The sequence below is a fragment of the Coptis chinensis genome, chromosome 3 (assembly GCF_015680905.1).
Source record: "Coptis chinensis isolate HL-2020 chromosome 3, ASM1568090v1, whole genome shotgun sequence".
Lineage (NCBI taxonomy): Eukaryota > Viridiplantae > Streptophyta > Magnoliopsida > Ranunculales > Ranunculaceae > Coptis > Coptis chinensis.
The window spans coordinates 104,184,468-104,210,590 of NC_141458.1; the positions used below are offsets into that span (position 1 = coordinate 104,184,468).

General features: G+C 38.7%; 2 protein-coding genes and 1 long non-coding RNA gene across 31 annotated transcripts in view; 1 reads left to right on the forward strand and 2 right to left on the reverse strand.

Moving 5' to 3' along the window:
• LOC147512429 (disease resistance protein RGA2-like) overlaps positions 1-10,226 on the reverse strand; it is a 47,375-nt gene extending 37,149 nt beyond the window's left edge. For all 25 annotated transcript variants that reach the window (XM_086595416.1, XM_086595418.1, XM_086595420.1 and 22 more), the window contains exons 1-2: positions 6,176-10,226; positions 5,631-6,081 (exon numbers count right to left, since the gene is read on the reverse strand). In XM_086595416.1, coding sequence (XP_086451542.1) covers positions 6,029-6,081; positions 6,176-9,533 — 3,411 coding nt within the window. In that variant the 5' untranslated portion in view covers positions 9,534-10,226 and the 3' untranslated portion in view covers positions 5,631-6,028. The remainder of the gene's footprint in view (positions 1-5,630; positions 6,082-6,175) is intronic.
• The window catches only part of LOC147512432 (uncharacterized), a 32,693-nt gene extending 8,263 nt beyond the window's left edge, over positions 1-24,430 (forward strand). The window contains exon 2 of the long non-coding RNA XR_015214943.1: positions 24,301-24,430. This is a non-coding gene — a long non-coding RNA (uncharacterized LOC147512432). The remainder of the gene's footprint in view (positions 1-24,300) is intronic.
• The window catches only part of LOC147512431 (20 kDa chaperonin, chloroplastic-like), a 34,780-nt gene extending 9,545 nt beyond the window's left edge, over positions 1-25,235 (reverse strand). The window contains exons 1-5 of one of the 5 annotated variants that reach the window (XR_015214942.1): positions 25,129-25,235; positions 24,930-25,053; positions 14,961-15,410; positions 14,113-14,627; positions 12,036-12,617 (exon numbers count right to left, since the gene is read on the reverse strand). The gene's annotated coding sequence lies outside the window, so the exon portion shown is untranslated. Of the gene's footprint in view, positions 1-12,035; positions 12,618-14,112; positions 15,411-24,929; positions 25,054-25,128 lie in introns of those variants that run through there. The other 4 variants (XR_015214941.1, XR_015214940.1, XR_015214939.1 and 1 more) reach the window with 4 other exon arrangements.
• Positions 25,236-26,123: the final 888 nt, after the last annotated feature.

Genomic DNA, 26,123 nt, shown 5'->3' on the forward strand with positions numbered 1-26,123 from the left:
AGAATTGCAAGCAAATTCGACTGATTTGCGTGACATAAAAGAGATTTTGATGAAGCTCGTACCTGACTTTCAACCCAAACACACCATTGACGTTGTGGGACCCATGGGCGATGGGTGGGCGATGACCAAGATTCCCACCACTCTGGTTCTGAAGTTGAGTTAGTTGTTGCAGCCCAAAATACTCAATCGAATCGACGCCGCAATCATGCACCCTCGCGCAGAACTTCTCTACATCCATCTTCCATTGAAAGCGATAAAGAATCGCTTGTAGCTTCAAGCACTAAATCACGATCTTCTCCAATTCGTCGATTGGGACGACCTATTGTTGATGGAAGTGGTCCGATTTTGAATCCCACTGATCGGGGTCGATTTCCTCGTGCTGATTTGGCCTTCCCGAGTCAAGATCGCAAACGCAATCACACAATTCGAGTTCCCCATATTGATCAAACTTTTCAGCATAAAGATTTTGCTCCCGAAATTTATTATGATGCAGATCTCGATGCAAATCGCATAAGCTATCGTCGAAATCTGTCAGGCCTTGGCCGTGGTCAAAGGCATATTGATGCTTCTATTACTCCTGGTCATCTTCTCCAGCAGAATTTCGATCGGCCAAAGAGACGATCCTATTTGCCTAATTCACGGGCTGGGCTAACTAATGCTCCTTGGGCTTCTATGTGCGAGGCCATGGAAGACCTCATGATACTTTCGGGGCTACAAATTATATTCCAGTCCAACATAATACTAGGCCTGCCCGCAAGAACGTTGTTACTGCTGACCAGGGTGCACCCCATTCCCACGACCCGGTTGATTAAGCCACCCCCCCGCCCGCCGGCCGACAGCCCGCGTCGGTTAGCACCAGCTTTTGATCCTTCGGACCCTTTAGATTCTCCATCTAGTCCTTCTCCACCAAGGCGCAATCAAAGGCGTGGGCATCAACAAAATGTGCACCATAATACAGGTAATTTTGATATTAATCGTTTATTACGCATTTTAGAGAAGAACCAGATGGGTGATATTAAATTAGACGTGCCTAAATTTAATGGAAAATTGCAGCCTGATGCTTTTGTCGACTGGTTAAATAAGATTAAAAAAGTTTTTGATTATAAAAATTTTGAGGATCCTAAGTGTGTTAAATTAGTTGCGACCAAATTAACGAGCTATGCACTTGTTTGGTGGGATGAACTTCAATTGACTCGTGCTAAATTGGGTTACAATAAGATTACTATATGGGATAAGATGCGCCGAGAGTTGAAAAAAGAATTTATTCCTCTTGACTGTGAAAGGGATTTATTCATGCGCCTCCAAAACTTGAAACAACGGCTTCAAAGTGTGGTGGGGTATCTTGAGGAGTTTCTTTTGTTGTGCACGGGCTGATTTGTAATGCGAATCCGTCGATCAAAAATTGGGCGTTATTTGAATGGGTTCGCGAAAACCACTTCGAGAGGCATTAGCTTTCAAAGATGTTTATGATATGTCCGATGCTATTAAATATGCTCTCAAAGTGAAGATGCGCTTGGCTCATCCCTTCGACTCTTGCTAGTGCCACTTCTACTCATGTTCTTTCGTCATCCAAACCTCCTCCTACTAGAGTGGGTCCAATCACATGCTATGAGCATAAGGAAATTGGACATGTTAAGTAGTGATCATCCTAAACGCAAAGCGTGGGTTTAACACGGGATGAAGAAAATCTCAACCATCCTAAGAAGACGTCACCGAGATTGATGACTTTTTAACTTATCAGATTCTCGGTTGTCCCCAATTGATTGTTAAATCGTTCTTTAATTACTCCAGTTGTTAAGCATGATCCTACGTCATGGCCGTCATAATATCTTCCCGTACTTCATTTGCGCTTGAATGGCATGTTATGTAATGTTATCATTGGCGGCCGGTTCCATGATAATATTGTTTCTAAAGATATGGTGGACAAAATTTGAAACTTCGAGGATGAGCCACATCCCGAACCTTACACTATTTCTTGGTTACGGGATGGTGCCACGATCAAGGTTACTCGCCCGTTGTCTAGTTTTAAGTTCTCCATTGGTCCTAAATACAAGGATCATGTTTGGTGTTACTTTGCACCCGTGGGCGCCGATGCCACTTGTTACTTGGTCGCCCTTGGCGGTATATGATCTCCTTGTTATTCATAATGGGCGTGAGAACACTTATACTTTCACTTCAAGTGGCGAAAAAATTGTTTTGGCACCACTCGACTCCATTTAAGCCCACCTTCATTACCCCGCTAGTGAAACCAGGTTTTTCTAGCGCATCCGGACGTCATTGCGGTATGTTTCTTGCTCTTCTGCGTCATTTCTTGCAAATCTTACTACTATACCACTAGTGTTACAACCAATGCTAGATTCATATTACGATGTTTGTCTTGAGCACGCTAATGGAGGATTGCCCCTTTACGAGATATCTAACATGCTATTGATCTTATTCACGGAGCTCCCCTAACTTACCACATTATCGCGATGGCTCCTTACGAACACGCCGAAGTTACGGAGGCAAGTTCTTGAGTTATTAGCTAAAGGGATTTGTTAGAGAGTATGTCCCACTTGTCTTTGTGCGGCTTTACTTACTCCTAAGAAAGATGGGAGTTGGAGGATGTGTGTTGATAGCGGGGCTATTAACAAAATCAACGCGGAAATATCGTTTTCCCATTCCACGCCTTGAGGATATGCTTGATTCATTGCATGGTGCTAAGGTGTTTTCCAAGCTTGATTTGTGATCTGGATTTCATCACATTCGTATCCGCCTTGGAGATGAATGGAAAATTGCGTTTAAAACAAAAGACGGTTTATATGAGTGGTTGGTCATGCCCTTTGGTCTTTCTAATGCTCCTTCTACCTTCATGCGTCTTATGACTCAGGTTTTGAAGCCTTATCTGAATAAATTTTGTGTTGTCTACTTTGATGATATTTTGATTTACAGTTCTTCTGAGTCTGAACATATCAAGCATATTGAGATTCTTTTGGGTGTTTTGCGTACTGAGAAGCTTTATTTACAACTCAAGAAATGTTCTTTCATGGTTGACTCTGTGGTATTTTTGGGTTTCATGGTTTCTGCCGATGGTATTCGTGTTGATGATTCCAAAGTCCATGCTATTATTGAGTGGCCTATTCCTTCTACAGTGACTCAGGTTCGTAGTTTTCATGGTTTAGCTTCTTTCTATAGACGGTTCATTCATAATTTCAGCAGTATTATGGCTCCTTTAACTGCTTGGACGTGTGAGAAAGCTTTCAAATGGACTCCTGAAGCTAATGAGGCATTTGACTTGATTAAGAAGAAGATGACTTCTGCTCCTGTCCTAGTTTTGCCAGATTTCACTCAACTCTTTGAGGTAACATGTGATGCTTATAAGTACGGCATTGGTGCTGTTTTGAGCCAAAATGGCAAGCCGGTTGCTTTCTATAGTGAGAAACTTACTGGTGCTAAATTGAATTATTCTACATATGACTTGGAGTACTATGCAGTTGTCCAAGTTGTACGACATTGGCATCATTATCTTATTCATCATGAATTCCTCATAAAGTCTGACCATGAAGCTCTTCGTTATCTTAATACTTTCGAGGAAGGATGTCGATTTTTCGACATATCAAGTGGAACTCTTTCTTGCGAAATATACTTTCCACTTACGGTTTAGCCGGAAAGGATAATCGAAGTTCTTGATGCTTTGAGTCGTCGTTAGCATCTCTTGGTTACTCTCCCGTACCTCTTTGTTTGGTTTTGATGAGTTACGCGACTTATATGCTTCGGGATGCCTATTTTGGTCCTATTCATGCCGATTTGTTTGGTACATCATAATAGTGTATCGGTGAATTTTTTTCTCCATGATGGTTTCTTATTTCGGGTTCCAGACTTTGTATTCCGTTTCTTCCCTCGCGTGATCGGATTATGATTGAAATGCATCTTTGGGGGTTGAGTGGTCACTTTGGGATCATAAAGACCATTGCCTCTATCGAGGGAGAAGTACTTTTGGCCTACTATCGTAGAGATATTAACCGGTTTATTGGCGATGTTATGTGTGCGGGAGAAAAGTAAGCACACTAATGCTGGTTTGTATACTCCACTTCCGATTCCCGACAAACCTTGGGTTGATGTCTCCATGGATTTTGTGTTGGGTTTACCAACGTTCTACACACAATCGAAAGGATTCTATTTTTGTGGTTGTGGATCGTTTCTCCAAGATGGCTCATTTCATTCCACGCACTAGTACTACGGATCTTTGCCGCGGGTTGCTCATTTATACTTAGTGAGATAGTTCGTTTGCATGGTTTACCTCGCACTATCAACTTCGGCGAGATGTCAAGGTTACTAGCTATTTTTGAAAACATTATGAAAGCTTTTTAAAAGTAAGCTCAATTTTCTCTGACGCTTCCACCCACGTGATGGATGGGCGAGGGTTGTACATCGTGGTTTGGGTGACCTATTGAGGTGTTTGATTGATGATAATCCCAAATCTTGGGAGTTTGTTCTAACACAAGCGAGTTTGCTTATAATAACTCATCGGCCGTTCTACGAGCCTTTCTCCTTTCATGATTGTAAGTGGAATAACTCCTCTTCTTGTTCTTGATCTTGCTCTTATTCCATCGATCGTTCTGTTTGTGTATCCATGAGAGAAATTTGCTTCCCCGTTCACCTTATTCACGAGGGATGTCAAGAAGCGTTTGGAGAAATCTTATGCCATGTACAAGACTAATCTGCGACAAACCACAAGCGCTTGGTGACTTTTCGAGGTTGGTGATTTGGTGATGGTTTATTTGAGAAAGAACGTCGGCCTTCATCTCACAAGTTAATGATCGCGACGATTTGGCCCATTTCCCATTGTATGCCCGTCATGGAGAAAATGCTTATGAATTGAACCTCCCTCGAGAGATCGCATTATCTCTCGCTCATAATAATGATCTCGGATCCTTTTGTTGGCAATAGTATTCCACCTATTCCCCTACCTATAGATCATAGTGTTGTTCACCTTTCGCTACTCTGGTCGGTTAAACCGTCATTGATGTTTCTACTACTACGACTAGCGAGAGGTACTTATGATGGATTATTTGGTGAAGTGGTGTGACCGTCCATTCTCGAGAAAATTCATGGATTTACGATGCTACATTTCAACTCATGGATCCTACTTTCTACCGAAGTACAAGGACTTAATCTCGAGGGACGAGCTCTTCTCAAAGTTTGGGAGGATTGATCTTGAGGACCGCGATAGATTATCATGTGCACAACACATGCATAATCTTCTGACTAGAGTTTATCTTTTATTCTACTTCTATTTTAAATCCTTAGTTAATTAGAATTAGACTAGCTTCTATTTTAGTTTCCCAAGTTCTATTATGATTAGGATTTGTTAACTAGTTCTCCATATAAGCAAATGTAAACCTTAAGATTTTGAGACTTGATTATTATTATTGAATTAAAATAATTTGTTTTTATTCATTAAACCCTAGTTTTGGGTATCTTTATACATTGTGTATCTATTGTTCTTGCTTCCGCGACAAAGATACATCAGAAATAATAATGGATTGTAATCACATCTTAATAGAAAGCATTTCACACATATCTTCAAACTATGGAAAAGGCGCAACATAATTGTACAGTCGCAATCAACATATTGATAGAAAACTAACCTCGGGGTTGATCAGAGAAGCTGGAAAATCGAAAAAATGGGGAGAACCAACGCAACCGGTATGAAACTTCCTGCAATGATAGTAGCTGGCGAGTGTAGATCCCCATCTGTTACTTGAAAATATGAATTGGAGCTAAACGCCATTCACAGATGGCTTCTACAATTGACAACTTACAGCTTGAGAGGTACATGCAATATACTTCATATTGGATTAAACCTGACTTGAAAAACCATATAGTACAAATATGATCTAGGATTGAAAATATCTTGAAAGGAAAAGACAAGTTAACCCAATTTAAGGAACCCAAGATGAATCATTTCCTACTTGATCACAACACTATTATGCCCAACATCTTCAAAGATACTTAAGGAGTGACTGCCGATTAATCCATCTCTTAATCATAAAGTAGTCCTTAAATTGACTGGTCTCGCGACTCGAAAGCAAAATCTGGCTGTCAAGTGGAACAAAAGATTTTGGTTAGTCACATACTGCTTGTATATTAAAGAATTGGCAGAAACATGAGAGTTTATCCTAAAATCTATTACCTGTTTGGATTGGGTTGATCCATAATTGTTCTTTGCGGGTGACCAACTTGCACACATTAAGGGTGATCTTTGGAATGTGGGAATGGGTGGTCCAGCGTTCTCTTTTACAGCGTTCTTCCAGAATGGGACATCCATCAATTTCCAGTAGTTGAAGCTTGGGGAGATGGTTCAAATCCTCTGGCGTGAAGTCAAGGAATTCACAAGCACAAAAGCGCAATGTGTGAATTGCAGTGAGTTGGTTAAAGCCTTGGGGAAGTGACGACTCTCTAGAAGCCCAGATGGAGAAAGAGTGAAGATTTTTGTTGTTCGTGGTGTCGTGATCAGGGGAACCAATTCCACTGATTAGCGGCATTATTGACTTTGAAAGAATACCTGTATCCCCCACTAAAGTCAGCTCTTCAAGGAGGGGAGGAAGGCAAGGTTGCCTCTCCATCAGGTGTGGACAATTAGATATCTCTAGACGTCTGAGTGCGGGAGAAAACAAGTAGTGCGGCACCACCTTCAACTTAGGGCAAACAGAGATCTCCAATTCGCGAAGACAGGGCAAACATAAACCTTCTTCTTCTTCTTCATCATCTCTTCTTATTGGAAGCTTTATTTCATCCTCCTGCCCCTCCCACTCTGGCATGTCGGACAATACAAGTTTCTTCAATACTGGGAACACTGCAACTGGAGGTGCTGATTCTCCTCCTTCTTCTTGAGGACTAAGAGTAACATTATCATCATCGCTGTTCCTGCTAATAATTCCGAAAAATTCGAGGCCCCGACATTTCACTCTTCCTAAAAAGAGTTCTTCTAGAGATTTTAGCTTTCCGAGACCTGGTCGTAACATTTGCAAACTCATGCAATATCTAACAGTCAATTTGCGAAGCTTTGGAAAAATCTCCACGCCTCTTCGGAACGGCAGATGCCACTCCTCGCACTCTTCCATATACTCAATCTCAAGCGTATGTAACTTCGGGAACACTACTACCGGTCGTTCTGAATCTTCACCACCAGTAGTAGTACCATCAGTACTTCCATAAAACTCGCATCCGATGCGTTTCACTGAGCCCAACTCAAATAAACAAAGGAGCTCAAGGTTTTGCAGCCTCCCCAAAGATGGCAATTCCGAGCATTGAATGCAGCATCGCAGTTCCAGTTTCACCAGATTGGGTAAAGCAGTATTGCTTGACATCCACGACGGAAATTTATTCCCTTTGTAAAAAAGTATATGCAACTCTGCCAAGTTTGTATGTGGCTGGAGACCATTCAAAACACTTTCTACTCTTCTTGCATCATCATGTCTTTCTTTAGAAAACTGTAAATCCAAGGACCGGAGCTTTTCTTTTTTCTTTAGTTCTGCCTCTTTTGAGTCCGCCACTTGTCCCAATCCCTCTATTCTTAGTTCTCCTTGGATATGGTTTAGAAGTTTTAACTCTCCAATCTGGCATCCTTTTCCACCGTTAAATTTGACTCTACTTAATGTTCTAAGGCACCTCAATCGCTCCAAACCCCGTGGGAAATAATTCAAGGCAAAAGTTTCTTTCAGTTCAAGATGTCTGAGATTACGTAATTTCCCAATTCCTTCAGGTAGTTTCCTCAGAAATTGACACCAATTTAATTTCAATGTCTGTAAATTAAATAGATTACATAGTGTTTCAGGTAACTCCGTCATCTTCATGTGAGTAAAGTCGAGGAGTCTCAGATGTAACAATCTGTCCACCTTATCCGGAAGTTCTTCAAGAAACAAGCCACCCAAGTCCAATACCCGAAGGCGTGTCATCTGACATATATTTAATTTCGGACACCTACTAGTACCCACCACATTTGCTACATCAAAATGACGCAACTTGATGTTACCAACTTCACTGTCATTCGTCATAAAAATAGAGAATTCACTCTTGGCGAGATGTTGGGCAAAATCATGCACAAGGTCATGCATCTTGCAGCCAATGACATTGCCTTCACTGTCTTTTTTAAAGTCTTGGAACAAAGAGCGCATCGTGAGATCATTGAAAATGTTTGTACCTGTTTTCTCCAGATCTTTTGAGCTATCATAGCCCAAAAAACCTTGCGCCATCCAAAGCTTGACCAATTCATCTTTATCTATTTCTGCATCTTCACGAAAGATAGCACAATAAGAAAAACATCGCTTCAAACGTGAAGGCAATGCATCATAACTTAATAATAGAGAAGGTAAAAAACCATGCTCATCTTCCGACATTACTTCCCATATGTCACTTTCCAGTACATCTTTCCATGCTCCTACAGATCTTTTACAGCGCATAAGACTTGCGATAATCTTTACTGCTAGAGGGACACCCTTACACTTCCAGACAATTTGTTTTCCAATTTCATCAATTTTTTCACGGTCGTCATGTATTTCCTTTAAAGCAATATGTTTAAAGAATGACCAACAATCATCATAAGACAATTCCCCTAACCTATGTGGATAGGTGGAGTCCATCTTCTCTGCAATTTTCTCATCTCGTGTGGTGATTATTATTCTGCTTCCCTGTGCACCACCATCCAGTGAGACCCTCAACTTTCTCCAAATCTCTGGATCGTAGGTCCATATGTCATCTAGCACAAGAAGGAACTTCTTTCCCCGTATGGATTCAGACAAACTTCTATGCAGATCTTGCCAATCTACAGTACTAGGGACATCACCAGTAGCTTGTTTAATAATAGATTTGGCCACTCTTTTGAGATCAAAAGGCTTCGAGACACAAACCCACATCCGTTTTTCAAAGTTGTTTGTCACTAGCACATCTTTGAGGATTAGTTGCACAAGCGTCGTCTTGCCGAAACCCGCTGTACCAACTACGGAGATGAGCGGGACATGTGAATCTTGATGACTAGTCTCACTCACTAACATGCTTACTATACTATATATATCATCAACACGACCATAGATCTCAGAATCATCAACAAAAGAACTCGTTGATCTCAGAGGTTCTTCACGACTTTGCCTTTCAGAGATAGAAAGTAGAGCTTTATTTTTAACAATCCGATCTAGTCTTTCGTTTAAACGAGAAAATTGAGAAAACAAGCGGGACCAAACCTTCTTACTGACAGGAGCATCAAGTTGTTGGATCTGTGGGCTGAGAATTCTGGTTTTCCACTCGTCCAATAAATCGTCAGCAGCATAGGAGATGCTTGTGAGTTGTTCTAACCAAACCTTCGCTGCTGCGTTTTTGACTCGCTTTTCCTCTGCATCCTCGAGCACTCCTCTGATAAGAGTGAGTGTATCAGTGAATTTTTCGCTTTCTTCACGTGGACCCGCCAATATATATTTTCTTTCTTTTAGATTCAGCTCTATTTTGAGGATTGAACGCAATTGCTCCAACACGTCAGCGATCACTGCAGCAGTCATAGTGATAGTAGCGACCAGGTAATGAATGAATACCACAATTAGAAGAAAAATAACCGCCAACGCTCAATTTGCAGATGCAAGGACAAGGCTGCTCAGTTCACTAACTCTGTCAGTACGTCCCACCAAACCTTCACATACAGAGTAGATGGGTCAAGAGATGTTTCTCGAAAATGACCGAATTTGTTGCACACGGTCAATCAGGGTGTTTGTTAACACTCCAGTTTATTGCTCCACGTGTCCAAGTCAAAAGCAGAGAAAGTTAACCCAACCATGTGCAACAAGCCACACTGGAACACAATAATTAATCTTTCTAGAAAATTTACTTATTTTCAATTTTTAATTTTAAGCAACAATCCAAGTTCTCATCAAGAGGGTTTTGAGGTACTTTCATGTTATTTCGATCTTAAACACCATTTTCCAAACGAAAATTCATTAAAGATTGATGAAATTCCGGTGAACTAGACCGGAATATGTTCTCACCTAAAATTCTATGGATGAACTAGACTGGAAATTCTTTGTTGATGTTGTTGTGGGTAGTGATACTGAGTTATAGACTTGGTGGTTTCATGAGATAAGAAGACGGGGGAATTACAGAGAATAAGAAAGCGAAGAGCGAGAGAGAGGAAAGAGTGACTTATTTGAGTTATTTCCTTTATTTCTACAATTTTATTTTGTTAACTTTCTCTGCTTTTGACTTGGACACGTGGAGGGCAATAAACTGAAGTGGTAAGAGCACTAGCCATTTGGCCCCGCTTATAGCCGGACTTGCTACATATATAGCTAGTGACTCAAAAATCTAAAGTCCACTTAAATAAATAATATATGTATATTGATAGTTAATGATTTATTGGGCTTAATCATTCAGGTTACCTGTTTTGGAGATTGACATTTGCTCCATCAATTCCTTGTACTTAGGACTACTTCAGGAAACTGTTATACATGACAGCTGAATTCTATAGTCTTTCGAAGTAGATGCAACTTTAAGAGCTTGTCCTTGAGGCAGTTATTTTCGAGACCGAGTTGGGCTAAGATAAGTCACATTTGCATAGGGATGTCCAAACGGGTACCCGACCCGGCCCGAACCCGATTTTTCGGGTTTTGAACGAATGTCGGGTTACCGAGCCGACCCTTATTCTTTCATGGTCGGGGCCTGGTTCGGGTTTTGTTGGATACATGTGACCAAACCTTACCTTAACCCTATATTTCGGGTACCCGTCGGGTTCGGGTTCGGGTTTCGGGTATGGTAAAACCCGAAATATATGAAATAAAAGAATATTAAATCTCTTCATCAGGAACATCATTTTCAGTTATTAGATCTCAAGATCTCAAGAAAAACCTCTTTTTCATCTAATTAATCAAAAGCCATATTTTTTATTGGATTTGATCGTTTAACTTTAACATCGTGAAAGCCACCCAATCATCATCAAAGATTCAAAACACACGAGTTTGCATTTTTGAAAAGCAAAAGAAAGAAAAGTAGAAAGCCAAAGCGAATTCCAAGACAATAACTCAATAAGATTGATGGTTTTTTGGGAGTTTCGACTTCACGTGGTGGTGTGAATCGACTGTTGATTTGACAATAAGATTGATGGCTTTTTGGGAGTTTGGAGTTTAACGTGGTGGTGTGAATCCGACTGTTGATTTCTTAATCTTGGTGACCACATTTAGAAAGAGATATTTGAGGAGGTGTCTTTGCAAATTTTTAAATTGAATGCAAACTTAAGAAGACCATCAAACCCCACCAATCTCTTCATCATGAGAGCGTGTGATTGGGTTGTCTTGTTCTTGGGAGTTGTTGGAGGGAAGAGAGAAAAGAGTAGTAAAGAATGCATCAAAGGTAATTTGTCTTGAAGACTAAAAGTAAATAGTAATGAAGCAAAAACTAAAAGTTTGTTGAAGATAAATAGATAATAAATGAAAATATAGTTGTTGGGATTATGGTCCTGGTTCGGTTCGGGTTTTGGTCGGGCATTTTTACCCTATATAACCTGGTTTTGGGTTCGGGTTCGGTCGGATATGGTTTCGGCTTTTAACCCTTTTAATTGGGTTTAGGGCCAAATTATCGAGATTCGGGTTCGGTCGGTCGGGTTTAGATAGTGTGACCAAACCCGACCCTATGTATTTCGGTCCGGGTTCGGGTTCGGGTTTTATTGTCGAGACTCGGTTCGGTCGGGGTTTTTCGGTTTTGGGCGGGTTTGGGTTTGAGCATCGGACATCCCTACATTTGCATCACACAAATGTTTGCCATCTGAATGTAATTGTAGTTATGATATTATTCTCTAGTCACTTGGAAGGGTATGTTGTTGTGAATACCGTCTCATTTAACTGATGTGGTCAATAGTTTCTATTAGCTATAAACATTTTCTTTTTTATGGTAAAGCTTTACTCCTTTGGTTAAATAAAAACTTGACCTAATAGATTGACTAAACACTCAAAATTGAAATTGATATAAGTGTTAGAAATTGATTGAAGGTAAGAGAAGAAGAAGGAACAAACCGTGAGTTTGTAGATTGAAAACCACGATTGGCGACGGTTATTTTCTCTATTGATTTAGTTCCATTGATTATTTTATCACCGTTCAACTAATCTAATACCAAACCAATCTTGAAATACAAAGACATTCTTAATCTTCTTTCAGGAATTTCACCTCAGTGTTCAGCTCTTTTGTGCTCTCATTGGACTTTAACTTAACATTGGAATCAAGTAAGGCCTTCACATGACACAACTCCGCAAACAGGAATTCGACTTTCTCGGTATGAATTTCTGCAATCTTGATTGCATCATCAGCATGGCTCAATGCTTGATCTTTGCATCACTCAACATGGCCATCTCATGTTTCACTTGTTCGAGCTCCTCAGTAGTAGAAAGTTATAGGGCTGAGACATCAGCAGCATGCTGGAGTCGGACAACATAGATCTCTTTCTACCATTCCTCTTCAATTCCCTCTTTTGTGCTGCCTTTACTCCTGCCAATTCCAATTCATCAACCCGGAATTTCTCAATCTCAGTAGTCTCCTCCGCTCACTTTTGAGAAACTAAAGCTTCCCCAATCTTTTCAGCAGGCTCCTCAGCCAATTTCTTCACCCTAGTTAAAAATACTCCTCATTATTGGAATCTTTCAATCACAAATTACTTCATATATGACAATACGATAAGTTTTGACAAAGCAACCAGCACAATCATTAAAAGGAACTTCTCTAAGTTAACCATCTCTAAGTTAACCAATAACAATACCTATACAATGATCATTACAATAATTAACCATAATACTTGTCATTCATTCCAAATATATATACATATGTGAATGTGAATGTGTTAGTTCGATAGGGAAAAGGCTATAAGGTTTAACTCTAATAATTTCTATATCATGAAAATTCAACTAAGGAAAGGTCTCCATATGAATTAGACCTACAATTCTTCCACAAATTCAAATTGGGTAGATTCACTGACAAAAGAACCCACTGGTTTGCCACCAATCTCTCATTCGTTTTAAAAATAAATAAAGTTAACCAAGGACAGACTCAAGGAATAACTTCAATGTTATAGATATGCTAAGCTAGATGAACATGCAAGGGACGCATATTGAAAATCAACTCAGTATATGATCTCAATGAATTTCGGAATTCTAGCTGTAGTTTTAATAATTTTTAAAATTTTAATTTATCCTCCGTGTACACCTAGAAAATTGATAAGGAGATGTGAGAATCACTTGCAAGACCTTTTAGTAGCCTGCCACTATCAAAAGTATAAAAAAAAAATTAAGCCTTCTTGGAAATAAATAATAATCAAGCAAGATGATGAGTGACCAATAAGCTACAGGTCTATAGCTACCAATGACATCTTATTACTTTTACCAATGTGTACATTCGAATAAGAGAATACCAACTTGGAATTCATCAAACACTTCCTAAGCTGGTTTCCATTACCAAGTGAATTATGATTCAACCACTGAAATAGTAGAGTGCTTTCAATTAAACCATTCACTAAATATTATAATACAACACATACATAATATGATTGTAGACTCGGTTACCTTTCAAAGCACCTAGACTTTCTTTAGTCATTCATGCTAATGAATAGAGTGCATCTGCTGTGAACTTATCAAATTATTAATGCTTCTTTCCTAGATAGAAATGGGAATCGGCCCATCCCCAACGCTTTGGCCTAGTGAGCCATCAAACACCTTAAAGACTTCAAAACTTCACAAACAGACTCCAAAAAAATGTAGTTCACTCTTGAAGCGCAAATCACTTTTCTGACTTGTCTGAAATTGAAGTTAGGAACAATGTATTGAAACCGACATTTATCTCTAAAATCTACTAATGAACAAAACCTACTATACAAACTTAAGCCATAACAAACTCAATAGAGTATACAATAGAAACCACACGCACCTTGAGAGTTTAGTTTAAGAACAAAATGTATATGACTGCTACAAACAATGTAGAACAACTCGATCATTTTACAATGTTGTATACTAAATTATCATCAAAAGTAAAGCATACCCATTAATATTAAATCTTAACTACTAACTCAAATTCGATGAAACTTGAAAAACCATTATGAAGAGTTTTACTCACCAGTGTTTGATGCGTGTTTACACAAAGACCCATGAGAACCCATTAGCTCTCCACTCGAAGCTTGGGCGATTTTCTTCGATCAAACAGCCACACTAACATTCATATTTTGTCTTAATGGCTGGACTTTTCTGGACGACGGCATATTGAGATCAAAATCCTTGTTCGACACAGTTAGCGTAATTTGTTTGGCTTCATTCGTCATACCAGCCTTTAAAAGAAAAGCTTAAGAATTCACAGTGATCACCAGGCAAACTCTTCTCTAAATTATCTGAAACCGTGTGACTTACGATTGGTTAAATTGTTTTGATCATTTGAAAACAAATAGTTTTGATCATTTGAAAAAGGCAAGCCAGAGTTAGTTAAATTTCTAACCTAAAAAAAAGAATGAGAAATAAAAGAAATAACTTACATGAGTGAATTGGTGATGCCAGATTTTACATGCAAACCAATTGATAGTGCCAGCTAAAAACATTCTAGACAACAGTATGCTGGTGTCCCGATTTGTTGGTAAGAAGCTTCAAAAGAAATAAACCAAGTACAAACAAATTGGGAAATAACCTAGTACCAGCCTGAAAACATCTCCTAGACAACAATCCAAACATCAATTATGCTTGAACACTCCCTAAAAGAAACAGTATAAAGCAAGAGCTTTTACTTGAGTTTCTAATAGAACCTATACCAGCAAAAACAACTACATCACAGTGCATAGTTGGAGTTAGAGGCCAGGGAAACGATTGCACAGTACAAAATGACTCTGAATAACAATAAAAGATGTTTCACCTAGCCTATCAATGCTACTCTCAACTCCACATACAGTTCTTATAGAAAAAAGTTGGTGGTACACTTACCTTTTGCACAATGTCTGCACCTAGCCGTTCATCAGCGTCATCAAGTTTTTCCTTAATTGCAAGAACAAACATTGATAGGTGAACCAATGCAGCACCACCACCAGGAACGATCCTTTCCTCTATGGCAGCAAAAGTTGCATTCTTTGCATCCTCAATCCAGAGCTTACGATCCTCAAGCTCAGTTTCTGTAGCAGCACCCACCTTTATAACTGCAACTCCACCTGACAACTTGGCAATTCTCTCGACCAGCTTCTCAGAATCATACACAGAATCTGTCTCGGACAACTCCCTTTTTATCTGAGCTATTCTAGCCTGGATCTCATCTTTTGACGCAGCATCTGCTTATTGTGGTTGAATCCTTGCTGATGGTCACCTTTCTCGCAATTCCAAGCTGCTCAACTTCAGTATTTTCTATCATCAATCCCAGATCACTGGCTTGGAATTTAGCTCCTATGACAGAAAGAATGCAGCAGATAAACGTAAGTAAAAGTGGAAAAATGTTGACAACACAGTTCGCACTATCCAATATATGCTGAAATATATCTCTAAGTTGCTATGATAAAAGGAATCAGCTGATAAATGCAAGTAAAACCTGAACAACATTAACAGCACAGTTCACACAATCCAGTGTATGCTGAAATATATCTCAGCTCTAACCATTAAAGGGTATATTTTCAAAGGAGAAAATAAAAATGAAAAAGAAATTCTTGAGGTGATTTGATTTTGTGAGCTGCAGAATCAGCATCAAGGTTGTTTAATAAGATGTTCATTTTCAAACAGATGGATCAATTAGAAATGCTAGGTCTCAAGGATCTAACACCCCAACCCCTTGATTCAGTCTTAAAAATCTCAAGTTGAAACTTAATGCCATGTTGACTGACTCTGTTATAGCATGACGGGGGACATTTGCAAGAAGGACCACACTCGTAAATGAGGGGTTTTGCTTCCACAATAGCCCCATCATGGTTGAATGGAATTTCTCCACCATTCCTAGCAACACATAAGCATTTCACTGAATCAGAGCAACCATCAGTGCATCTGCATCCCATTGGAGGGGAAAGGTTATAGCGCGAAGGATATATCATGCTGGTAATATATTCAAAAGGACAGGGTCTTCCTGTGTCCACTAGGTTCACAACACCGATGGGTATGTTCTCCTTCCCTTCAGAAATATCATCTGTAAAGCAACCTTCAAGTACTCTTGTAGCCATTGGCTTCTTCGATTCTTTTATCGCGAGCTCTGGTTGCCCAAGAATTCTTCTCGGTTGAAACTTAAAGACCATCGTCCCATGGTTCCCCTTTTCTTTCCAATACTTTTCGACCAAGTATAATCCGTCATAGGTGTATGTCCATACTCTTTTACCCCTTGTATGCAAACATATCACTTCCTTTATTTTCTTCAAAATCCGCGGAGAACTTTAATACCTTTCGTCTCCTTAAATCCACGGATAACTCGACGGAGGAGTTTTTAAATCAATGCTATTCTTCAGATAGAGGTTTCCTTGCTCAAGCTTTTGATCTTCAAAATTTCTTAGTACCTCTTTGCTGTTTTCTAAGTTGATTGAAGTGTTGAGACTAAATGGAATCAAGCTTTTTGATCTTGACTTTCTTAGTACCCTCTGCCGTTTTCTAAGTTGATTGAAGTGTTGAGACTAAATGGAATCAAGCTTCGAGATCCATTTTCTTTAATGTTTGAACTAAAGGAGGGAAGCCATATCATCCGCATTTCTTCTTTGTATCCCAACGACTATCAACCTCGGTCCACCTTCCTCTCAATCTTCTTTGTAGATTAAAGAATGGTTTTTGTTTCTTTGGTTTTTTGTTTCTAGAGAGAGAATAGAATAAACAAAGTGTTTTAAGAGAATATGGAAAGAAGTTTTATCTATTTTGGGTTATTCGAACAATTGAAATCGGCAAAAAAGTCGTAGAATTCATTTTTTATAAAAATCGATGTGTCAGTTTGAGAAAAAAAAAGCGTGGCGACGGTCAGGGGAGCATTCTCAACTACTCAAGATTAATGGTCCTTGATTTGCAATGCGGTGAATATAATCCCCATTGTCATCGCACATTAGCACTTATTCACCCACCCTCTTTTCACTAAAAACGGTGAAAAACAAAGGTGAAATCAGGCAATGTAAAGGTGAATATAATATCTCGGATGGGATGTTAGATTAAATGCGGAGGTTTTTGATTGAGATGGAATGAAACATCTCGTCTGAAATTTAAAAAAAAACCGAAAAAAAGTTGAAAAATCATGCGAGGCGGAATCCATATCCCATCCAAAAAAAAATCCATTTTTTTAAAAAAAACACACGAGACGAAATCCAACATCCCGTCCCCGGTTAACAAGTCGGCTACTATCTCGTTGATGAGTTTCACCTTGAAATCAACTTGGCAAAACGATCTGGTATTCACCTCATTGCGTTGCAAGCGGTTTTCCCAAACCGGTGACTATAGTCACAAACCCCTTGAAACCCCCTACATTGCAAATGCTCTAAGAGCATTCCCAATGCAAGTGGAATTATTCCCCCCTTATCACCTCCACGTACTTATCACCTCCACGTAGGCACTTATTCCCCCTCCTTTCACCGTTTTGGTGAAAAGCAAGGTAAAGCTGTGCAATACAAAGGTGAAAAACAATCCCGGACGGGATGTTGGATTCCGTCTGGAGGCATTTTGATTAAGACGGAATGTAACATCTCGTCCGGTATTTTGTCTGAAGTTAAAAACTGGTGACTATAGTCACAAACCCCCCAAAACCACCTGCATTCAGAGCATTCCCAATGCAGGTGCTTATGGGGAGGGGGGGAGGTTATTTATTCACCTCTTTGTGGTTCAAAACCTTTGCCCAATACAAAGGTGAATACCAAGGTAACTATTTTCCCAAGTCAAAACGAGGGTGAAGCCTTCAACCGAGATAGTAGCTGAGTTGTGAACCCGGACGGGATGTTGGATTCCGTCTTTAATGTGTGTGTGTGTGTGTGTTTTTTTTTTTTTTTTTTTTGAACGAATTAAACATTCGTCATCATTATGTTTTCGATTTTTTTAAAAATTTCATACGAGATGTTTCATTTTAGGTCCGAGCGTTTTTCGATTTTTTACATCCAAACGGAATCCAACATCCCGCTCGAGATTATTTTTCACTTTTGCATTGGGTAGCCTCACCTGTTTTTCACCAAAAGCGGTGGAAAAGATGGGAAATACTGCCTACGTGGAGGTGAAAAATAGTAGCTTGCATTGGGAATGCTCTAACAAACACCCTGAGTGACCGTGTGCAACAAATCCGCACTCCGAAACAAACCGAGTAAACATTGGGGCAGATGCGAGGTACGGAAATCATCACCTGACGACAGTGGATATTGTTTACAGGTGTCACTACAGTTGCTTTGAATGTGATAGTCATGATGCCCCATGCAAATATGAGCTCGTACAGCAAAACTAAGAGCATCTTTAGGTGAGATACTTTCCTAGCACCAAACACCAAATTTCATGTTTGGTTTGGTTTGGTGTTTTCATGAAATTTGGTGTTTTTTCATCTTCAGGAGAAATACATGTTGATGAAAACATTAAAAAAACACCAAACCAAACACCAAATCGGCCAAAAATTGGTGTTTGGTTTGGTCTTTACATCAAGTCTCTCTCAGCGGTGTTGGAAAAAAATAGCGTTTTTCTAACACCGCATGGGTTTGGGCTAAACAAAGTGCTTCAATCACGCGGGTTTTGCGAAAATTCAATGCAAGAGATTGGGAAAGAAAATAAAGAATAAAGTTGATGTCGCGACACATACATCGCACGGTTCTGAAAACCGCGTAGTAAGCGGTTTTGAGAAAGCAGCGTAGGCTATATGTAGGCTTTTATCCAAAACCGCGTCATTTGATGTCGAATATTTGATGCTTCTCCGTTGGTTGGTGTTTTTTGGTTTGGTTCAAAATTTTTGGTGTTTTGTTGGTTGCTCTCCCAAAGATACTCTAATGCTTTAAGCATTTTGGGCACGCTCGAAATTGAGAGTTGTCCAATTAACCAAACCATGAAAGCAAGCCCACCAAAAGCCCAATACATGTGGCAATGTTGATTTAAAAAAAAATTGCAACCAAATTCCATTCAAAATAAGCCCAACCAAATTGCAACTGATTTGCCTATTTTTTTTGCACTTACTTTTATGCTACCTATATATGGGTTGAAGTTACTGTGGATGTTCTAATTTTATTTTTGAGAATTTTATAGCTATTTTATTGGTGAAATAAATTTACAGGTTAGGAATTGAATTACATGTTATTATGCAGTATTTTTTACTAGGAAAAATATAATAATAATATATATAATATAAATTTAAAAAAAAATAAAAATAGATGACGGTTGTAGAAGAACTGTCACAGTGTAAACTATTTGTTGACGTATTTTTCTTCCATAAAATGACGGTTCTACAGTAGTCAATTGGCATTTCATGACAGTTCCACAGTAGTCATGACGGTTCTGACGTGAACTGTTAGAAAATATTGTTAATTTCTTAACGGTTCTAACTATAATGAATAACGGTTACATATGAGGTGTCATATTAAAATTTACCTACTATGACGTTTTAAAGACTAATACATGTCATAATGGGAGGACCTTTTAAGGCGTCTTTCTATGAACCGTCATAAATTTAATAACGGTTTTGGTTGACTTTTATGACACCCTCGAGAATGGCTAGTTTTTCAACCGAGAAAATGTCATGATATGTATTTCATGACAGACTAAAAATTGTCATAAAAAGCCATTTTTTAGTAGTGCCTATTCGAAACCAAAATCAATCGGGTTAATAAAAAAACCCCGATTTCAAAATTCAAATTTGAATCGATCATAAAAATTTAAATTCCCGACTTGATTTGTTGCTCTAGATGTAAAGAGGTCCACTAATCCACTAATTTAGACTAATGTGTTAAATTTGTCCGGATAAAAAAAAAATGAAATAATTTCCAAATTTTAAAATATATTGGAATTTTGTCCGAAATTTCTGATGGAATTGTCGAAATTTAATTGTCTTCTGGCACGCACGATGTGCATGTTTTTTTTTCGCACTTATTTTATGCTACCTATCCGAAACCAAAATCAAACGGGATAATAAAAAACCCCGATTCCAAAATTCAAATTTGAATTGAACATAAAAATCTGAATTCCCGACCCGATTTGCTGCTCTAGATGTAAAGAGGTCCCACTAGCCCACTAATTTAGACTAAATGTGTTAAATATGTCGGGATAAAAAAAAAATAAAAAATAAAAAATAATTTCCGAATTTTAAAGTATATTGAAATTTTGTCCAGAATTTCTGATCGAATTGTAGAAATTTCAGATTAGAGAGAGAGAGATGAGATAATGAGGATAAAGAATGAAGAGATGAGATGAGATGAAATGAGATATGAGACATTGAGGAGAAATAGTGAAAAGAAGAGGTGTGATAAATTGATAATAAGGTGGAAAGCCAAGGTTTTGTCCCAAACTGGCACAGCTATATACTCTGATTAAAGCTGTGGCACAAGCAACACCAATATATGTCATGTCCACTTATATGCTCCCAGTCTCAACCTATGAGAAAATTGATAAAGCTTGTAGAGACTTTTTTTGGAATGACACTGAAAAGTCAAAAAGTGTCCACACCATTGGGTGGAAACACATAAACAAACCCAAAGCAGTTGGAGGGTTGGGGTTCAGAAAATCTAGAGATATGAACATAGCCATGCTGGCTAAGCTTACCTAGAAAGCTGTAAAAGATGTGAACTCTATGTGGACTAAAACCCTCTATAGTATCTATAGTAAAAACTGGATTGGGGATGTGGAGAAACCTCCTGACTATGTATCTTTCTTTTGGAAAGGGATACATAGGATATTCAATTTGATTAGTGGAGGGTGGGTTGTTATGGAATATTAATAATGGGAACACTACCTCAGTTCTAAGGGATCTATGGTTAATTTGCAATGGTAAACCAATGACCCTACATGAACTGGGGGTGGTGAACTCAGCTTCAAGACATGCATGTCTCTAACTTGTTCAAGGAGGATGGCTCTGGCTGGGATCCAACTAAGCTAGGCAATCTCTTTGATCCTTTTATGGCACAGAAAATTCAGGAGGTTCTTATTAGACCTTCGGGGGCTGGTAAGGATAAGATGGTATGGTGTGAAGATAGGACTGAAATTTTAACTGTGAAAACAATGTATGCAGATCTCCATAAACAGGAGTGGGAGGGGCAATCCTCCAGTTTTAATTCCAGTACTATCAACACAATATGGAAATCTAAGCTACCAGCTAATACTCAGATGTTTATGTGGAAACTATATTTGAGTGTTTTACCTATGGGGGATAGACTAGTAGGAAGGAAGATACCAGGGGATTTCTCTTGCCCTTTCTGTTTCAAAACTCTGAAAACTGATTTACACTTGTTCTTTGAATGTGAATGGTCAAAAACAGTATGGTATGCCTCTAAGCTAGGACTAAGAGTGGATGGTCCTAGGAAGGGGTCCATCAAAGATTGGGTGAACAGGTTTATGAAGTGGAGCCAGAGTGCTGATGAGGAGAAGGCATAGGCAGGAATTTTGGCTTGCTGCCTCCTCAACAACAACATATGGAAAACTAAAAATGAGTTGAAGTTTGAGGGAGGAAATGAGATAGGGAGAGTGTGATTAGGAGAAGTAATATGGAGGCAATCACGATGTATTCGGGCTTATACTAAAGAGTTGTGATCCCATTAATCCTTATGCGACTTTGAATTATAATAATATTTTAATATCATACCTAATGATCTTTATTATAATCGGGTTTGATCTTTGCTTTTTCACAAGGGACAAGATGGGCAGCAGCTGGATACTTAGCATGGGATGATGTAGATATCATAGTAGGTACAGTGACCAGGATGTACAAAGCCAGAACTGCTGAAGAAGCAGAAATGGTGGCGACAGAGGTTGCTGTAATTTTGGCTATCTCATTGGGATGGAAAGAAGTTAGATTTGAAGGGGATTGCGCAAAAGTTATCAAAGCTTTGTTTGGTAACACATCCTTATAGGCCTTGGAGAGTTTGAGAGCTGCTGTAAACAATCTTTTGTTGTCTTTCAATTCTAGTAGTTTTAATTGGGTCAGTAGGGAGTTAAATGGGGATGCTCATAAGTTGGCAAGATGGGCTCACCACCAACTAAACATGGTAATCTTCCAAAGTGTATCCTGGAACAGAATATGGTACTTATGGTTTTATAAGTTAAGTAATATATGGGTGATGTTTATCGGAAAAAAAAAAAAGATAAACTGAGAAAGAGAAAGAGAGAAAGAGAAATGAGATATTGATGAGAAATAGAAAAGAGATGAGATGATGTGAGATGAGATATAGTATGTTTACGTTTTAACCCTTCTATACCATCCATTATTACATCCTTTTGTTTTGAGAATAATTAAAATAATCGAAAATTGTTAAGGGCAAAATTGGAATTAAAAATCCAAATAACCCAAAAAGTATTGTTGCTTGAGGAGTTTTCTTTTTAGAAAGTAAAGATATGCTAAGGCTGAGTCCAATGGCTATGCACACTTTATCTCTATCCCTCCAAAAAAACAGTGTTATACGGATAGAGAGTTGGTTTTGTTGAACCAATGGTTTGAACAATCCCACGCCACTTGAACTAAGCCTTGGTTTGAAACCCACGCGTTTTTCAACGCGCCACTTTCGACCCGGTAAATTATGAAATTGTATATCAAAATCGGGTTTGGTGGGGACACTTTGCAAACCACTCCACTTCAAATGACACTATATGAAATTGTTTTACATTCCACGCCACTTCAGTGGCCATTTTGGTTTTTACAAACCACGTCATTTCAACTTCGCGTGGAATGCACTCTCCATTCCTCAATAATACTCTCTATGTACAAAGAGTTAAATGCCGATAGGAGGAGAAAACCACCGCAACTCCCACCGATTTTAAGGGAATGCGAGCTATTGCACCCAGCCTAAGAGAGCCTTGAAAGATCAAAAAGGTAACACAGATTGATCCTAAATACAGATTCTTTGTGAAAAACTGAAAATACAGATTTAACAAATCTCAGATCTAGAGAATTTGGCGACAATTTCTATTTAACTTTCTGTTAGCCATATTTTTGCAGACCCCCAACGGATTTTGTTCTTCAGCACCATGAAATGTGACTCTGCAATTTTCTATTCTTCTTTCTCTGCACCTATAATCGTTGAGCAGCATGAGTGTTCTTGTATCACCTCCACTACAAATATATAAAACAAAATTGCCGCACTAATGCTCAAGAGAGAGGAAATTGGATCTGGAATCTACCAGGAACTTGGAGAGAATACCATATTACCTGCCTTGAGATTGAGTTATAATCATTTAACACCAGTTTCAAGGCAATGCTTTGCCTATTGGGCAGTGTATCCAAAAAGATGATGAAATTGACAAACAAGAATTGATTCATCTGTGGATGGCGAATGGTTTAATTCAATCGAGCTGAAAGATGAAGTAGAAAATATTGGTGATGATGATTTTTGACGAGCTTCTGCATCGGTCCTTTTAGACATTCACGATGATAAACGTTCAAAATTAATATCCTTTAAGACTCATGATCTCCTACATGATCTTGTATGCTCTGCCATGGTCAATGAATGTTCATGCATGAAGATTAGCAAGATAGAAGAAGTTCCCCATAGGATGAGGCATGTATCAATGATCAGTGACTCACCCACATCACCAGCCACTCTCAGCACCCTTTCCAGATCCCAATCATTCTTTAGTACGCTCCTTTTAATCCAACATGATAATTGATACTACTTTCAACCTCTTATTATCAAGTTTTTCACTACTCAAAAGCCTAAGAGTTTTAGATTTGAGACATTTGTCTTTTATTATAAGTCTACCACCTTGGATTGCCCATCTAAAAAAATAGTGGATTGTCCAGTTCATTTCTATTGACTTCTTAGCTACAAGCACAATTGCTATGCATTCAGCTTCAACGCAAGTAACCTGGACTAGACCAATAGCTAGTACACCCACCACTTCTAATTCATTGTTCCGTCAAACACATTCAGCACCTCCTCTACTAGGTACACCAAGAACAAAGCCATTAGTATTGATTTTTATCTCACAACCAATGGGAGGGATCCAGACATCCAGTGAACATCATGTATGGATGGCGGCGAAAAGTGTTTCCATTTTACATCATGTGCACCACAGCAGCATTCCACAACTCTTGTAATATGGTACTTCTGTTCTTTCAGGTTCCCAACAGTGCCATAAAGTTAAATTCATTTAAATTCAGCTCAAACGTACCAGCAGCCCAAGCCCAGATTTCTCTTACTCTAGGACAATTGCACAGCAGGTATGACCATGAATGGACTGATGTATCCAAATCCACACCTCTGACTTTTTCACACAATCAATGGAGGCATGGTGTTAAATAAATCAACTCGATTAGTATAAGAGGGATCAATAGAAAAACATTGTTGGCAACCCCTTTGAATGGTGGTTGTTATATCCCCTATAAAAGAACATTCTATGATCACCTCTATGTTTAGATCAGAACATTCTAATTAGATTAAACAAAGTCATTCTATATATTGCTTACCAATTAATCATTACAGTGAAAAGGAGAACTTAGGAAATGGCGCAAAACTGTCTACTTGTACGCTGACTCAAAACTTGCAATCTTTCTTAAACTTGGCCTTGCGATTTAGTTATGTTTTGATTATAAGACCTCGCATTCTCTTGCTAGGAAACATAACGTCACTACTATCCAATCAAATTGTAAACCAATCACACATCTCATCAGAACGCAATGTAAATTGTTGAACCATTCTATGTCACAAATTTTTGTATGGGAGGTAGAATTTCAGGCATTTTGGATAAGCGGGAATTCTAGTCATCTTCTCTTATGCTAAAATGGTTTTACAAAATAAATTTCGATAAAACTAATGGATTTTTGCAAGTTTGATAAAATAATATTCATACCTGCAGGAAATAGAAGGGGGAAGGCAAGGAAGAGAACCCAAGGGTGTCAGGTAAAATTGCTCTTTCAAAAGCTCTCTGAACACGTACTCTCTTTATGGCTAAGCTTTTTCTTTAGCTTATCAACCTGCAAAAAACCAGATTAATCAGTCAAAAAAAAAAATTTGGTTCAGTGAAAAAAATAAAACATTAGGTTGAGCACCTTCTTTATGGATCCAAGGTAATACATCTTCTAGCAAAACAATTTTCTTCTCTGTGCCTGAGCACCTTCTACATATATTTGGTTTCTCAGAATCCAGATGTCTTCCGGGTGTATATACATTTCTCGAAGATATTACATTAATATAAATATCGGCATATTATCTCAATATCGTCCGTGTCAAAAAATACACAACATCAAGGTCAAATCTTTTTATTAGATAATGACCACCAAATTATCAAGCTTCCGCGACATTTTTCTTACTATATATTATCCATATAATATCACGTAAAGCGTAGCACAAATAAAGCGTCTACGGTCGCAATCAAAGCTTCAATATATATATATCTTTTCACATTTACTCCGCGTCAAATCTAAATTAGATAATTTACCAACCAAGTTATGATATCAGACGATTATTTTATTCTTATATATATATCCATATAAACAAACATATGAAAAGCTGGAAAAGTCGACATTTCGATCCAGCGGTCAAAGGTCGGCGATCAATGATCAAAGTCGGCCGGTCAAAGGTCAACACCTCATGGTCAAGGTCAAACTCAACATGTCATGGTCAAAGTCAAAGCGTCATCGTCAAAGTCAAAGGTGAAAGTCAACCGTTCATGGTCAAAGGTCAAAGTCGACCGTCAAAAGTCGGCGGTCGATGGTTACAAGTCAAAGCTGTCCTAGTCAAAAGTCAAACTGTCCAAGTCAAAGTCAATTTGTCCAAGTCGAGTCAAAAATGTCGTTTTAAGTGTTCGGACAGGTTCAATTAAATAGCCATGGTTCATGGCTAAGGTCGAAAGGTGCGTAATGGCGTGGGCTCGTGATTAAGTCGTGGTTCCGGACCAATGCCGAGCCGAACCTTATTTCGGAAGTCTAAGCGATTGAAAGGCCCATGTAGATCTATTTTAAGTCCGATGGACCGATTTGGTTCATGCAATATTAGATCACGGACCAAAAGCATTAAAACACAACCCAAAACACAAGTGAGTTGA